Genomic DNA, 14,297 nt, shown 5'->3' on the forward strand with positions numbered 1-14,297 from the left:
AAGGCAGGATGCAGAAGTGCCAGGTACTTTCCAAAGAGACAATCCCTGCTATGAAGAACAGACATTCTTAGCTTAATATTGCTATGATTTCCAGCTCCCAGTGCAAAACCACAGAACTTTCATTGTCAGGAGCTACAGAGAGCACACGCACGCACGCACGCATTAGGCACTTTGTTTTATTTTGCAAAAAAAAAAAAAAAGTCTTTATATATAAACCATTTCATTCTCTCTCAAAACATTCTACAACTATACAGCTGTTTGCTCCGTCATTTGCATAGGAAATACCACAATACAAAAATAAGGTAGGGGGTAGGCAAAAGAAGCAAAACAGCAACCAAATTATGCATGTGTTTCCATGTATAAACATTTGAAGCCTTACAAAATTATTTACATCGTTGTCAACTATTTACATTAAGAGCAACATTTCTAACTATAACAAACAAAACTATAATTTATCAAGTGTGTGTAAAATTGTCTTAAAAAAAAAAAAGAGTCTATCATATACCACAAATAAATAAAGACAAACAACAGTTTTAACAAAGCTAGGTTTTCCTGCAAGACCCCTTTTTGGTATTTTGATTGTCTATTCTAGCCTTTGGTTGACAGCTTAATATTACGGCTTGTGAAGTCCAGACACTTACTAGGTTGGTTTGGTTTTCTTCTGTTGTCTGGCCAAATCCTACACGGTCTAACCTCATCTTTGGCCCTTCATCTACTATTTCAAGGCTGAACATGGTGGATCAAAGTCATTGTTAGCATAAAAGGGCACCACTTCATTGACTTGGGTGGAGTTTCAGCTACTTTTGTCAGCAGTAAATTTTCCCCTGCGTGTGTCAATCTCAATAGTGGATTAACTAAACTGCACTGTAATTTTAAACAAAATTACTGTATCCTTTACCTTCTAGTAAATTACATGCCATATCCACATGAAACTGGATCATACTGGTGCTGAACCAGCTTAACATGTCTGTATATGAAATTGCATGCTAAATCCTTCTTTTTAAAGTGATACTAAGTTTAGCTTATAGTAAGAGGTTTAACATTCTGTGTTCACTGCAACTATCCCCGTTATTTAAGCTTCCAACATTGACTTTACAATTCATTCTACGTTTTTTGCCCTTTTAAGCAATTTGAAAACAAAATCCTGCTTTGAATATTCAGTGCACACCATTTGAGTTAACAGGTACAAAACATCTGAATGCTTAGCTCACTTCTCTTAAGAAAAACGAAGCTAAGTTGGTACTGCTTTGAGAGGTATTTCAATAACTTTTTTTGTAAATGTGCCGTGTTATCAAATGTAAAACAACTGCTTTTTTCAGATGATTCTTAGAAAACTTTTGTATTAAACCTAAAAAGCTGATTTGCATATTTACAAAATCTTTGTCATAGCAAACATGCAACATACAGAACAAAATGGTTTGTTCTATGGCTGTTTATGAATTTTTCTACATACTTTATCTCCACAGAATGACTTAACATTTTTAAAAACCCCACAAGTACTAAATATGTCCAGTAAGAACCTGACTGATTATAATTCATGGCTTTTCCACTGCACTCATTCATCTGCAGCCTCTCATTAATTCGTTTACTAAACATTGTCACAATAATGACAGTGCTTTGGTCAAAACACCGCAAGAGAAAAAAAAAATGTATAAAGCTGCAATGTGTCAAGACATAATACTTCTAAAGAGATGAAACCTGCTGACTAAAGCCATATACATCATGAGAGCAAACAAATGACCGAACACTCTGGTATTGTAATACAGTGTCTTCCCTTTTTCTGCATAAATATACAAAATATACATTTCCAGTTTCTTTTGAGATTTCTTTTAAATGGATAACCCATATTCAAAAACTAAACTCATTTTAGTTGTATGTCAAGAGTCAATAGGAAATTGCATAGATACAAAACAGCCTCAGCGACAAGTCCAGTTTTTAGTTCTGATGCCTCTTCATGTGGAGAGCCAGGTGATCGGAGCGGGAGAAGCTGCGATTGCAGACAGCGCACTGGAAGGGCTTGGCCCCCGTGTGCTTCCTGTAGTGGCGCGTTAATTCATCCGAGCGAGCGAATCTCCAGTCGCAGCCTTCCCACGTGCACTTGTACGGCTTCTCACCTGAAAGAGAACACAGAGGAATGAGGCTGTCAGCTGTCACTCTTCAGGAGAAAACTGATGCGAGGCCACATTGAATGGCACCTCTCTTCAATTTAAAGAAGAAATAAGTGACAAAACAGGCACTGACATTTCCTAATTATTCACAGTTCTATTCAATAGGCCCCAAACTAGCAGCCCCTTTGTTTATTTCAGTGAATTTTGCTCTTGAATCTGTGATTTAATACCTCGGTAAAACGTAAGAAACTTTCAAACATACAAATTGGAGAAAGCTACGGTACAGAGGTATGCACAGAGGTAAAAAAACTGCGTGAGACTGAAATACGCTCCCTTGTACTCATCTCAGTATGACAGGGAGTAGGAAGAAAAAGCAGTCTCATGTGACAATCCGGCCTAGTTTGTAACTTATGCTTGCACCTTTCAAAAATGGGTAAATTAAGTTACACAGAGGGTTTTTTTATGAGGTCTGAAATGGGAAGGAAGATTTCTATAAAGATTCTTTGTAGTGTGCAGATCTGTTCAAGAGCTTCTCATGTGTGAATAAAGGGGCACAGTGTGTTACAAACACAACGAGGATAGTATTTTCTAAAATGTCAGGGGCAATAAAAACTTGTGGTATCCTGGTTTGGGCTAGCTATATATAGGAGAAAGCACCTAAGAGATCAAAGCATCCGTTTTCAAAATTAAATGTCTAAAATCAGGTGCTTACATAGCCGTATTTTAGAGGTGGCAAGTGCTTGCCGCCTCCATCAGTCTATACTGACGTACCTAAGGGGAGTACAGCATCTCTGAAAACTTGCTGTGTTACAGCAGCTCTGAATCCAACCTCGAAGTAACCAGCTAGTCTTGAATACACTGTCCCAAGCACCTAAAATATCTGCATTCATCCATTTTAGAACTACAGACGGGGCATTTAAAGCATGCCTATAATTTATAGGTGTTTGTTGAAGTGGGAGAAATATGAGACCACAAAGCCAAGCTGACTTCTGTGTGAAACCAGAACTTTACGCATGTACATACACCTGCTCGGGAGCTGGTATGGACATGATGTCACCATACAAGCAAGCTTCATATAAATAAAGAGGCTAAGTTTACCTATTTATAGGCTATTGCCTGATGTTGGTTGACAAAAACACCTTTCGGTTGTGAGAGTGGATTGCTATCTATACCCTTTATATTAATTCAACCCATTTGGCAAGAAGAGAAAGAAAACTGAGTTTATCAAAGCACTCAACAGTAGCTTCATCTGGAGCAGAATCAGACCAAGGCTGAGCTTTCCAAAAAGTCCTCTCCAACACATCTTACAGATCTTCTCCCCCTCCACTGGTCTCAGACCTTTACCCTCACAGTCTCAATCCTACAGCGCTGTGGAGTGACTCCTACTTTTCCCTGTTCTACCATCACACAAGCACACGGAAGAAAGACAGAAGCCAGTATCCTGCAATCAGACTGTTTGTTCCGCACCAGTTATGCAGAGAACACCACTCGAGAAACTTCAAAACATTACTTCAGAGACGCTAATTTATCATTCAGATGAAATTATGAAACTGGTTTTGTCAGGGAGTTTCTACTGCTGCTTCGGATCAGCTAACTAGTAACTTTCCGTCTACTACTAAGGGCAAAACCAGCGCTTTGCTCACAATGGGGACGTGACTTCATGTTGGCAGCACGGTCACAACCAGAACCAGACCCCTACAAGAAAAACTAACCACCCAACCAAACCACCACCTCTTTGCATAAACAGCAACTGGGATTTATTGAAATCACTGTGGAAACATATCATCCCTTAAGGAAAACAAACTTGGAACCTGGCATCACCTCTCACAGAGTTCAAAACTATTTGCTGGATGGCAAATCAGAACACAAATGATTACAAATTTCTGTGGCAGCTGAATTTACTCTGTCTGATCCTGACTGAAGTCCGCAATGATGTATCATATAGGACTCCTTTTCCCTCCATGCAACATATACTGTGGGTTAAAATACAGATTCCATTCAAACAGAGTGTGTAAAGCTTTTCTAACATCAGAGAAGCCAGATGAGATAACACATTTGGTCTCCACGGCAGAGCGACAGGAGAGGTCTCAATTCAGAGAGGGATCTTTTACACTACATACATCATCCTTTATGTACTTAAACTGGGTTATTAATGCCATTTGTAAAAGGCTGTGTTGCTGATCCATAGACACAGCACCAAGGACATCTTCCGTGAACACTTTGCGTTAAAACACACGGGCACACACAGAGGTTGCACAAAAGCATTGCTCCTGCATTCAAAGCACCTTAACTTAAAGCTCATGTATTTCTTTCTTTTTCTCCTTTCTTCCTCCTTTTCCCCAAGATTAGCTTCAAACTCTTCTTTAAAAGCCTTCATTTAAAACTGCCGTATTACACGCGATGCTGAACTCCCCGTCTTGTGCTCTCCCCACCGTAACTGCTCAGAGAGAGCATATACATCGTCAGGCCTCTATATACTCCAAACACTTGCTTATCCACTTTGCAGAATTACACCAGGAATGAGAGAAATGGTAACAAGGTCAGGAAAATGGCACTAGTTGAACAAAAGCCTAGGAATATCCAAACCTGACCAGAATGGGGACTAGGAGATTAAAATCACAGTTTCCAAGCCTGACATCGAGGCGGTATGAAGTACGTGCAACTTCACCGAGTGTTGGACTACCACACTATACTGAAAAAGTGGTCTCCAAGTGGTCCCACATAGGTGGTACCTGACCCTGTCTGAGTCCAAACAAAACTGCTGTCCCCCACTAAAACCTTTTCTAACCTGCGAGCAGCATCAGCAGGTGCTCTGAAGGCTCCTGGTGTACCAACCAGCAGCAGTCGGGTCAGCAGTGAACCCCGTGCCTTGCTGGGTGCCACAGCTTCCAAGCCACAGAATCACAGAATCACTAAGGTTGGAAAGGACCTTCAAGATCATCAAGTCCAACCATTAATCCAGCGTCACCATGTTCCCTAAACCATGTCTTGAAGTGCCACGTCCACACGTTTTTTGAATATTTCCAGAGACGGTGACTCCACCACCTCCCTGGGCAGGCTGTTCCAATGCTTGACCACCCTCTTGGTGAAGAAATTTTTCCTAATATCCAATCTAAACCTCCCCTGACGTAACTTGAGGCCATTTCCTCTCATCCTATCACTGGTTACTCGGGAGAAGAGGCCAACAGTTACGAGAAGAGATCAAGTCAATGCTGAATCCAATGGCCAGGCCCCCATCAACCTTCAGGGGACTCAACTTCCCAGAGACACTATCTGGAAACCTACCCCACTGTCATGGTCGCTTCATCGCCTGCCACAGCCCGGAATCCTCCCGGGCAACAGTCGTGCTCAGGGGAAAAGCAAGGCAGTGCCACGGAGGAGAGCACCGCTCCTCCTCGCCAGCCCATCCTGCAGACCTGAGCTAAACCCAGCAGCGCTCCAGGGATGCGCCGAGGGGAACCAGCCGGTGCCTTACACAGATTGTTTTAACAGGGTTACTTTTATGCACTGGAAATTAAAACCAGAACGCTGCTTTTAACCCCTGCTTTGGCCGACAGTGAGAACTGGAAAATGTATTTTTAGCGCCAATGTAGAGGCCTGGATTATTTTGAATAAATCCTAGGGGTAAAATACTGAATATCTATGTTTGTAATACTAGTTTCCGTTGGAAAGTTCTATTTAAGAACTGAATCAATTTCAAATGTTTTCCTTTTGAGCAAGGAGGAAGGCGGGGGGGGGCAAGAAGAAGAAGGTGGAGATTATTTTCACTCTTTTAAAGAAAGCAGAAGAACAACTAGCTGGTAGTATTTTCTCTCTCTCAGCCTATACACATGCTTTTTGTCATTTAGCAGAAATAAGAATTTGGTTTGAGTTCCTGCAGCAAGGGAAAAAGAGCCTCACGTTACATATTTTCTGAAGTGATCCTACTTCTTTGCTATGCTGACTTTAAAGCACTGAGAAATCTGGGGTTGAAGATTTATTTTTAAAAAAAGCAGGTATACACAACAAGGGACACTGAACCCTTTATCCACTGTTTTCATTGGCTACATAGTAATGTAAGATTTGTTTACTTTAATGATTGTGCGAAATACAGTAGCTGTAAAGTTTCAGAAATATTTGGTTTTCCTCCAGCAATTTAGGGCTTCTATAGGGTGTTAAACCAAGAATGCCACTGGTCATCAAATAAGAAGGCAGTACGGCTCGGTTACTGGAACACGATCGCGGTATCAAACAGATATTTCACTGTAAAAGCAAGAAAACAGCCAACTCCTCCACTTCAGGGGAGCTTCCACGGGATTTGTTAGAATGTCAACACTGTTCAACTAAAACACCATGGAGGAAGCTGGTACCGATTTCCAGCCAAATAGCACACTCCAACCCTTTCTTCCCAAGCCAGAAATATTATACACAGCACTTCTGGGAAACAGAAATGCTTTCCTTTAAATTATACTTCAACAGGATAGGGATTTCATAAGTTTAATTGGATTTCTGCATAACCTCCTTCCAGTATCGCTGATTTAAAATATTTTGCTAGGCTTATACATCACAAAATATATTTTTAAGTCCTTGAGTTGTTAATATGTATCCATTCTCCAGTTCAAAAAAAATACATTTATGGAGCATGAGAAACAGACTTGTACTTGAGCACAGACATTTTAAGCCCTAATGTTTAGTTTGGAAGCTCTTTTACAGAAAGCACCTAGCAAGAGATAAGGGAGTTTAACCTGGAAGGAGACTATTTTGCTTGCAATCTGTCTGTTAAAAAAAAAAACAAACCAACAACTTTTAATGCTGTGAGATTGCAAGGACGTCAATAAGATGTCTGGATATCCACATACAACATGCTAACCTAAACCAGCCACTTCAGCAGACAAACTATCCCGAGATAGATCCCAAGGCTTAGGATCTTGTTGGTATCACAAGAGAATGGTCTGGACTAATGAGGCACACCGTGTTGGCTCTTCTGCCTTTAATTTATCTTCTTGGGATTCAGTCATGTCAAAATGCACCGATTGCTTTCCTAACATTAATTCTAGCCACCGGCAGTGACCGTCATGGCCATGCTCATTTGGGTAAGGTACCGGGCCACCACTGCGGGGAGTGACGTTCAGTTTGAAGACATCCTCTACCTTCAATACGCCGCCTCTGTTCAAGAAAATGTTTGTTTAAAATTCTGTTTGAGCAAGAGTCACTGAAAACCTCCAATTAGTGATGAATTTCCCCATTAACAAGAAAATAAGCTTCCTTATTTCACCAAAGAGTTGTGTGACTTTATCTCTACAAATCGCTGCTAGGATGGCTTTCTTTAAATATAAAGCTGCGAACAGCAAGGGCTGGATTTTCAAATCTAAAGTTAGGTAACTCTGTTGGTATCCAGAAATCCAAATACAGGTAATTACACCAGCCAACGCCTGCAACTTCTCTTATTTCCTATCAGAAATTTCTGTCAGAGCAGTGAGTTTGGAGCTTCCTTGAGGAAGAAAAAGCAGCACACTTTTCAGAGACTTCAAAAAGACAACACCTGATTAGAGCTCACAAGGGTATAAAAGTTTAAAGATACCCCCCTACGCACCATTCTTTCCATCATCTTAGTATTATTTGTGTTTATTGTGGAATTATTTCTAGTGGCAAATGTTCAGCCTTAAAAAACATTCAATCAGGTGTGATAAAAAGGTAGTAGGCAAAGCAGAAGTTTCTGCACCATAACTGCACCAGTTATGTACATTACCTATATTATGTCCAATTTTAAAATAGGATAAAGATAAACATAAAGACCTATGTTGTCTCAAAGTTTTCTGGTACATTTGGTTTCAAACTTTTCACATCTTAACATCAGTTGGTTTAGTTTGCTGATGGGCTATAGCCTCAAATTTTTATTAAAAAAAAAAAGAACAAATGAAATGTTTTTGCTCTGCTTTAGTTTGCCTGAAATAGCTTTTGTCTAGTTCATAGCATCACAGTTTTAAACTCTGGTCTCTTCCAAGCTGACTGGAACTGAAAATAGTTGCTTGGGTGTATGTCTTCACTCATTCAAAAGAAGCTTTTAGCTCCCAACATTTAATTAGACCTTCCTTCTGCCATTGACTGAGCACTGTTGTCATCGTTAAAAGCAGCTTGTTGGTTGGGTTTTGCCCTTTTTTAAGACTCTTTTTTTTAGAGAAAGAGCAGAACGCTGAAAACTTCAAAATAAAAAAATCCCTCACGTGTTTAAAAGCTCTTCAGTGCACTGAAATTCTTGGTTGTTCAATATGGAGACACATCAGAGTGCTGACAGCAAGCAAGGTACGTCCAGCTTATTTTGTGAAATACAAAATAAATTTAGTCCTTGAAACATCCAGCCCACCAGTGATATGAACGCGTAACATATGCTGCACACTTTTAAATGTGATAAAACTTCTCTGCCTAGTATAGTAAAGGCTAGAGGGTGACCATTAAGTACTACTTTACAACAAAAGAGCATTTTAAGGAATCCTGTAATAGAGAGCTGTTGTGCTTCCCAAGTCTGATCACTGATAAATCAAGCAGGGTTTGATCTCTCTCTAACAAAGGCATGGACAGGAAAAAAGGTAACTGACTGGTAAGCAAAGAGGACAGTCAAAGAAGTTGTGCATCATTCACTTTCCAATTACAGAGGCACAGAAGGCATTATCTTCTCAGAGCTCCCACCAGTGCTTGAAGCACTCTTATTTTGCTAAGCATTGTCTTACTCAGTTCAAGGATTACTGGGGAATCTTGACCAGCCTGTGCAATGGTTTATTTTCTTTCTGGTGTAACATTCTGTCTTAACAGAGGTGGTCTCTCTTCAAGGAGGTATGCAAACAAAGAGGAAAGGAATCTTTTTTTTAAGTAGGTTTATGAGAAATCCATGCCATCTGGGGTGCATGGCTGTGTCTACACGTCCTGTGCTGAAGAACACGCTTCCTCATCTGTGCCTGTGGTGCAAGAACAGCTCTTTAGCTCTCACAGCAATAACACTGGCTCTTGTACAGGTCAGATAAGAGGAGCTCTTAAAATGGAGTTTATTAAACACGTACTGTAGACTTCCAGATTTCCATCTACTGTATGCGCACACCACAAAATAAATAAAAAAAATTTGAAAGCAATACATTAAAGCTATTTTAACTCAAAGCGAAGCACTGTACACTTGCCAAAATCAAAGGTTTTAATATGTCCTTAATCAGAGTTGTCAGAGATCACTGAATATAAATAATGCAGCCTGACAGGACAGGAATGCTGCTACCAAGATACTCAGACTAAACTAGGACATTACTTAAATGTTTCTAATCTTTCACCAACGGGAGGTGCAGGTCATCTAACAAACAACAAACAACACACTATCCTGGAACCAGGAGTCAATCGTCCCAGTCAAGCTCAGAAATTAATTACAATAAGGAATGTCTAATCAAATAATGGAAAGTTTTAATCACCAGCAATTGCTGTGAATCTTGGGACTATACTAACCTATATAGGGCGGTCTCAAAATAAACTATATTTAAAGCCGGTCTCTTAGGTCAACAGTTTCCTTATCAGGAATCAAATATCCTGGAACTGAAGTTTAATCCTCTCAGGGAGCAATTGACAGAAACAACAGTTTTTTTAAGCTTTCATGCTTAGAGGGACTTTCTAGGCTTTTAATCAAAAAGAAAATGTTAGGCTTTTCTTTGCAGTATCTAAAATCTAACAGGAATACCCCTCACCTGACACCGTGAAATTTAATTCCCGCTTCATAAAAATTGCATTCTGGATGGCGATGTGAATGAGCAGTAATTTTTAATTAGAATTTAGGTTTATGTTGCTAAGATTTCACCCTCTTTTAAGCAACACATTCAAACACGTCTCATTTAGGTTATGACTACAGATAAAGAATGGGATCAATTAATCCCAAGGTCTGTGATCATTCACGAAGTGCTTGAAAAAAAACGCATTATTTCCCCTCAAACTGTGGTTTGCACAGGAAAATAATGTACTTCCATTTCTCACACAGGCAACTAATGGAGTTAGCAGAATTCATAAATAAAAGATACCAACATATCCTCCATCAGTGCCTAGCAACACTGCACTTTAATGCACTTCGTCAACGGTTTTATTTAACTGCATTTTTCCTTATTGTCTCTATCAATGATGGCCTTTACTGACAGTTCCTTTAAGTATAATCTGTGCAACTGACTCATCTAACAGGTTAAAGAAGCAGAATCTGCACAGAAATACTACTTAACAGCTATTGTCATGATGCAAAGCTTTTCCCCGGCTGAGGTTTGCTACGTACACAGAAGGCTGCAACCACGAGCAAGGCAGAGTCTTTCGGGGCCCCTGTTCGCCGCTTGTACGCCATGAGTGAAAACCCTCACCTAAGTCTCAGGACGATTTGAGGCGATACATGTTTTCGCAAGGTGCTTTTTTTTTTTTCCCAGCAGGAGTCCAACTACCGCTTGTCTTCCCTTCTGAACAACGGGCATCCTGAATTCCCGGGCAATTCTATATGGTATCGCCTTTAACAAGCATCCACATACAGCTATGGTAAACGCGGAGCGCAGAGTCCTATGGACTGCTGAAGTCTACCGCGCACAACTGGTTCTAGTTCTGATGTACCACCACAGCCTAATTCTGGATCTATTGAGGCAGAGATCTAAAATAAAATGAAACGTTTAACACCTTGAGGAACTGCACAAGTCAGCAGCTGTCCCATGCCTATATAAACATTTGAAATAACTAGGGACGGTGGAAGTATTTTGAGTGCATCTCATTTAGAGAAATGCCATTTCTCTTGAGTTATCTCGGCTTCCACTTCCCATCACCAAATACAAACTAGATCTATAGATAGAGATGAAATAGTTCTGCAGTTAATGCTAGAAACTATTAATGGCAAGCCCACCACGTGACCAGAGAACATGCCTGTACAAAGACTCTGTATACGGAAAACCAACGTGCAGCTGGAAAATGTCCTCAAATGTGTGTGCCTTGATGTGTTCAAAACAGTGACAGATTTTCCTCTTAAAACCATACACAATTCTGAAGTGTGCAGCTGTCCACAGAAATAATAATTAAAAAAAAAAACCACCAGCCTGGAGCCAGCAGCTCTTCTGCAGCGTTACAGGTAGGGTACAGGTAGGGTATTCCAGGTGCCGGCATGTCAAAAGTTCAACATCCACAGTCCAAATCTTTAACATATAAAGAAATCTAACAGGATAAGTTATAGGACGGCTGTTGCTAAAGGTTTACTTAATATATATGTATATACTCGGGCACCAGAAAAGGAACTGAATGAGGTTTATCTACAACACTCAAGTAACTGCTTTTCACTGACATTTGGCACGTTTTTCAAGTGGGACATATAGCTGTTATGCCAGAGCCTTAAGGTGGCTTTACTACTGGACAGCCCGCAATAAATGCATAACCCCTTCCCCCATTATATACCATAGTTGCACAATACCAGTTATGAAACAAAACTTGTTCCATGACTAACAGGTAAAATTATTTTAGAAAAAAAATCTGCTTCAAAAGGTCAAAAAGACCAACCTGTTTTGAAAGATGTTCCAATAGGTACTTTAGCATACTGAATACCATTTTACCTGTTCAGGAATAACTGACTTAGTAATCGACTTAAGATACCATACTGAAGTGTTTTAAGGTATTAAAAGGTATCAGACACCTGCTCCAGAACTGCATGGAGATGGATACAACATGTCCCATATCTTTGCAGCATTTGAATCTTTGATCATGTTCAATTTTGGGGTTATCAGTTTACCAAAACTAAAATTTACTGTTTAATTTACAAACACGAAAGTTCTACCCAGAGAAAGAAAAACATGTGCCTGCTTCAGCGACTGGTAGAAATGCATTAACCTTGCTTAGCTCTTTAAGTGAATACTGGATTCCTAATCAACAGCAAAAGTCCAGTGTAATTACATTAAATCAGACTATACCAGCTTATACCACCTGACCTGGTGTAAGGTAAACACCTTGGGAACATCTAAACAGAAAAATGTAAGGGATTTTTCCTTTGCCCATTTCCTAGAGTTTTATTTAAATGTAATTTATAAAGTCTGACTGTGTTCGTATCTGAATTGGAAAAAAGACTACAGTCTACATTCCACCTATCAAAAAATAACATGTCCCTAAGGTTTCTTCTCAAAGAATGTCTACTAAACCCAGTGTAAGCCTTTCAGAAGAGAAAGGCTGCTAAATAAATACTGTGAAAAGGCTGAGATTTTCCAATACAAAAGGAAAACCATAAGGTCTGTCTTGACTTTTAATGGCAGACGAACTTTGCTGCAGGCTCTTTTATTTTAAGATGACAGATTGCTGAGAAGGGCGGGGACTGGCTGGGATGAGAGAGAGACTGCAGCCAATTTTAAAAGGTATTGTTAAGAAACTAAGAATAAGGAGAAAACAACTTCAGTGGTCCATGATTACTAAAGAACGGGTTTAGCCAGATAAACAGGTCTGCTATCCCTGAAGGGATTTGAAAGAATATCACACACAACTTTATTAAAATGGATTACGTGACACTTGCTTTAGACTTTGAAGGTAAAAGCTTCAGAAGAGTCCTTTTTATTAAAAAAAGAAAAAAAAAATCAAAGCTCAACAGTGAGTGCTGTATGAATTCATAGTTCTGGGGGATGGGGTGCACAGAGGCACACACCCAAATTTAGCCCTCGGCATCGAGACCTTCTCTTTGGAGATCAATAGTGAGATTCCCCAGCACTCCCGGGGGAGCTGTGCAACTTCACAGGTTTCCCTGAGTTTGCACCCATTTACTGTAACGTTCATTTAACCAATTTACAGTACTGGCCAAGTCAAAGATCTTGCTCGTAATACACATTTCACCCATATGTTAAGGCAGCGATCAGAATCGGTGCTGGAAATCTTCAAGTATTCAGTGAATATTCAAGTGAGCTAAACTAATGCAAACTCTGAAATAATGCAGGTAACAGGATACGGACTCACATTCTTGCATGTAATGCACACGTTAGACAGTTTATCCCTTCATTCACCTCCCCAGAAGACTCTTTGTGTTACAGACCTGCTTAAGTTCACTAGATTTTTATCTAAAACAACATTCTTGTTTCCATGAATACATCAGCTCCTCTGACCTTTGCACATTTATCCACATTTCTAAGGTCAAATCTATAGGTAAAAAAGTGAAGGCAACAATAAACATTAGTGACCCTAAGCAATATATGTATTAGTGATGTGGTATGTATTTCTATGCACACAAGCATTAACTTTATAAACCCGAAAGTCATTACTACTCAAGGTACACACACAAAAAAAAAGATATAAATTGATTTAAAAAAGGAAAAGTGTACATTTCAAACGATGACTAAGTAATGTTCATTTTTAGACTAAAGCTTTGCTTTTATCACTCTTCCTAGTTATTGTATAATAGTAAGCAAGATATTTAAAACTGGTATTTAGCTGCTGGCTGAAGTGTGTAAGTGGAAGCCACACACTCTTAAACTTACAGATTATTTATTAAAGAGCAAGGGGATTATACTCACTGACATTACTCAGGTTTATAGCCTCATGAAAATATTCCTTTCTTACTAAGCTTGCTGGTAATGAGTGATTATATATATCAAAAATATTTTTAACAGTGTTCTTGTTTAGTCTATTACTAATGCAAAGCAATAATCTTTGTACAGTTGCTTTTAATTTTTTACTGCAACTGCAACACAGATAACTCTTTCATTTATCAAAACAAAATTTCCATAGTAACATTTAGCCTGGAGATACTCAATTTCTTTACGATAGTCCAACGATCTATTCAAAATAGCTGCTGAATAGAAGGCCTTGTTTCCATAGAGATAGTGAAACATTTTGTTAGATCATAGCTCATGCTAAGTTTTGTTTTGACTTTTGGTTTCAACTTAGGTGAAAGCCTGTTACTTGAACGGTACAGCCGTAGCGCTGACAGCCTGCTTCAGTAAGCGACTTGCTTGAACTGTGACTCGTGTTTTGCTCTGAATCAATGTCCACACATAAAAGAGCGGGGGTTCATACAGAGTTTTAAAAACCGCCCTCTCATTTGATTTAAAAAAAAAAAAAAAAAAAATCAGTCATGTGCTTTTCACTGATTCAGCACAACCAGTTCTATACTAAGACCCCAGCAAAGAACTGTCCTAAATAGTCTCAGCGCCGGTTTTCTCCCCCTCTCCTTGCCACTGCTTCAGCAGGTGACCGCTTCGG

The 14,297-nt window shown here is 39.5% G+C and overlaps 1 protein-coding gene across 1 annotated transcript in view; it reads right to left on the reverse strand.

Moving 5' to 3' along the window:
* Positions 1-1,318: 1,318 nt before the first annotated feature.
* The window catches only part of KLF5 (Kruppel-like factor 5 (intestinal)), a 15,797-nt gene continuing 2,818 nt past the window's right edge, over positions 1,319-14,297 (reverse strand). The window contains exon 3 of the mRNA XM_010291736.1: positions 1,319-2,114. Coding sequence (XP_010290038.1) covers positions 1,936-2,114 — 179 coding nt within the window. The 3' untranslated portion in view covers positions 1,319-1,935. The remainder of the gene's footprint in view (positions 2,115-14,297) is intronic.

This window comes from Phaethon lepturus, unplaced genomic scaffold, assembly GCF_000687285.1.
Source record: "Phaethon lepturus isolate BGI_N335 unplaced genomic scaffold, ASM68728v1 scaffold10437, whole genome shotgun sequence".
In the NCBI taxonomy this organism is placed as follows: domain Eukaryota; kingdom Metazoa; phylum Chordata; class Aves; order Phaethontiformes; family Phaethontidae; genus Phaethon; species Phaethon lepturus.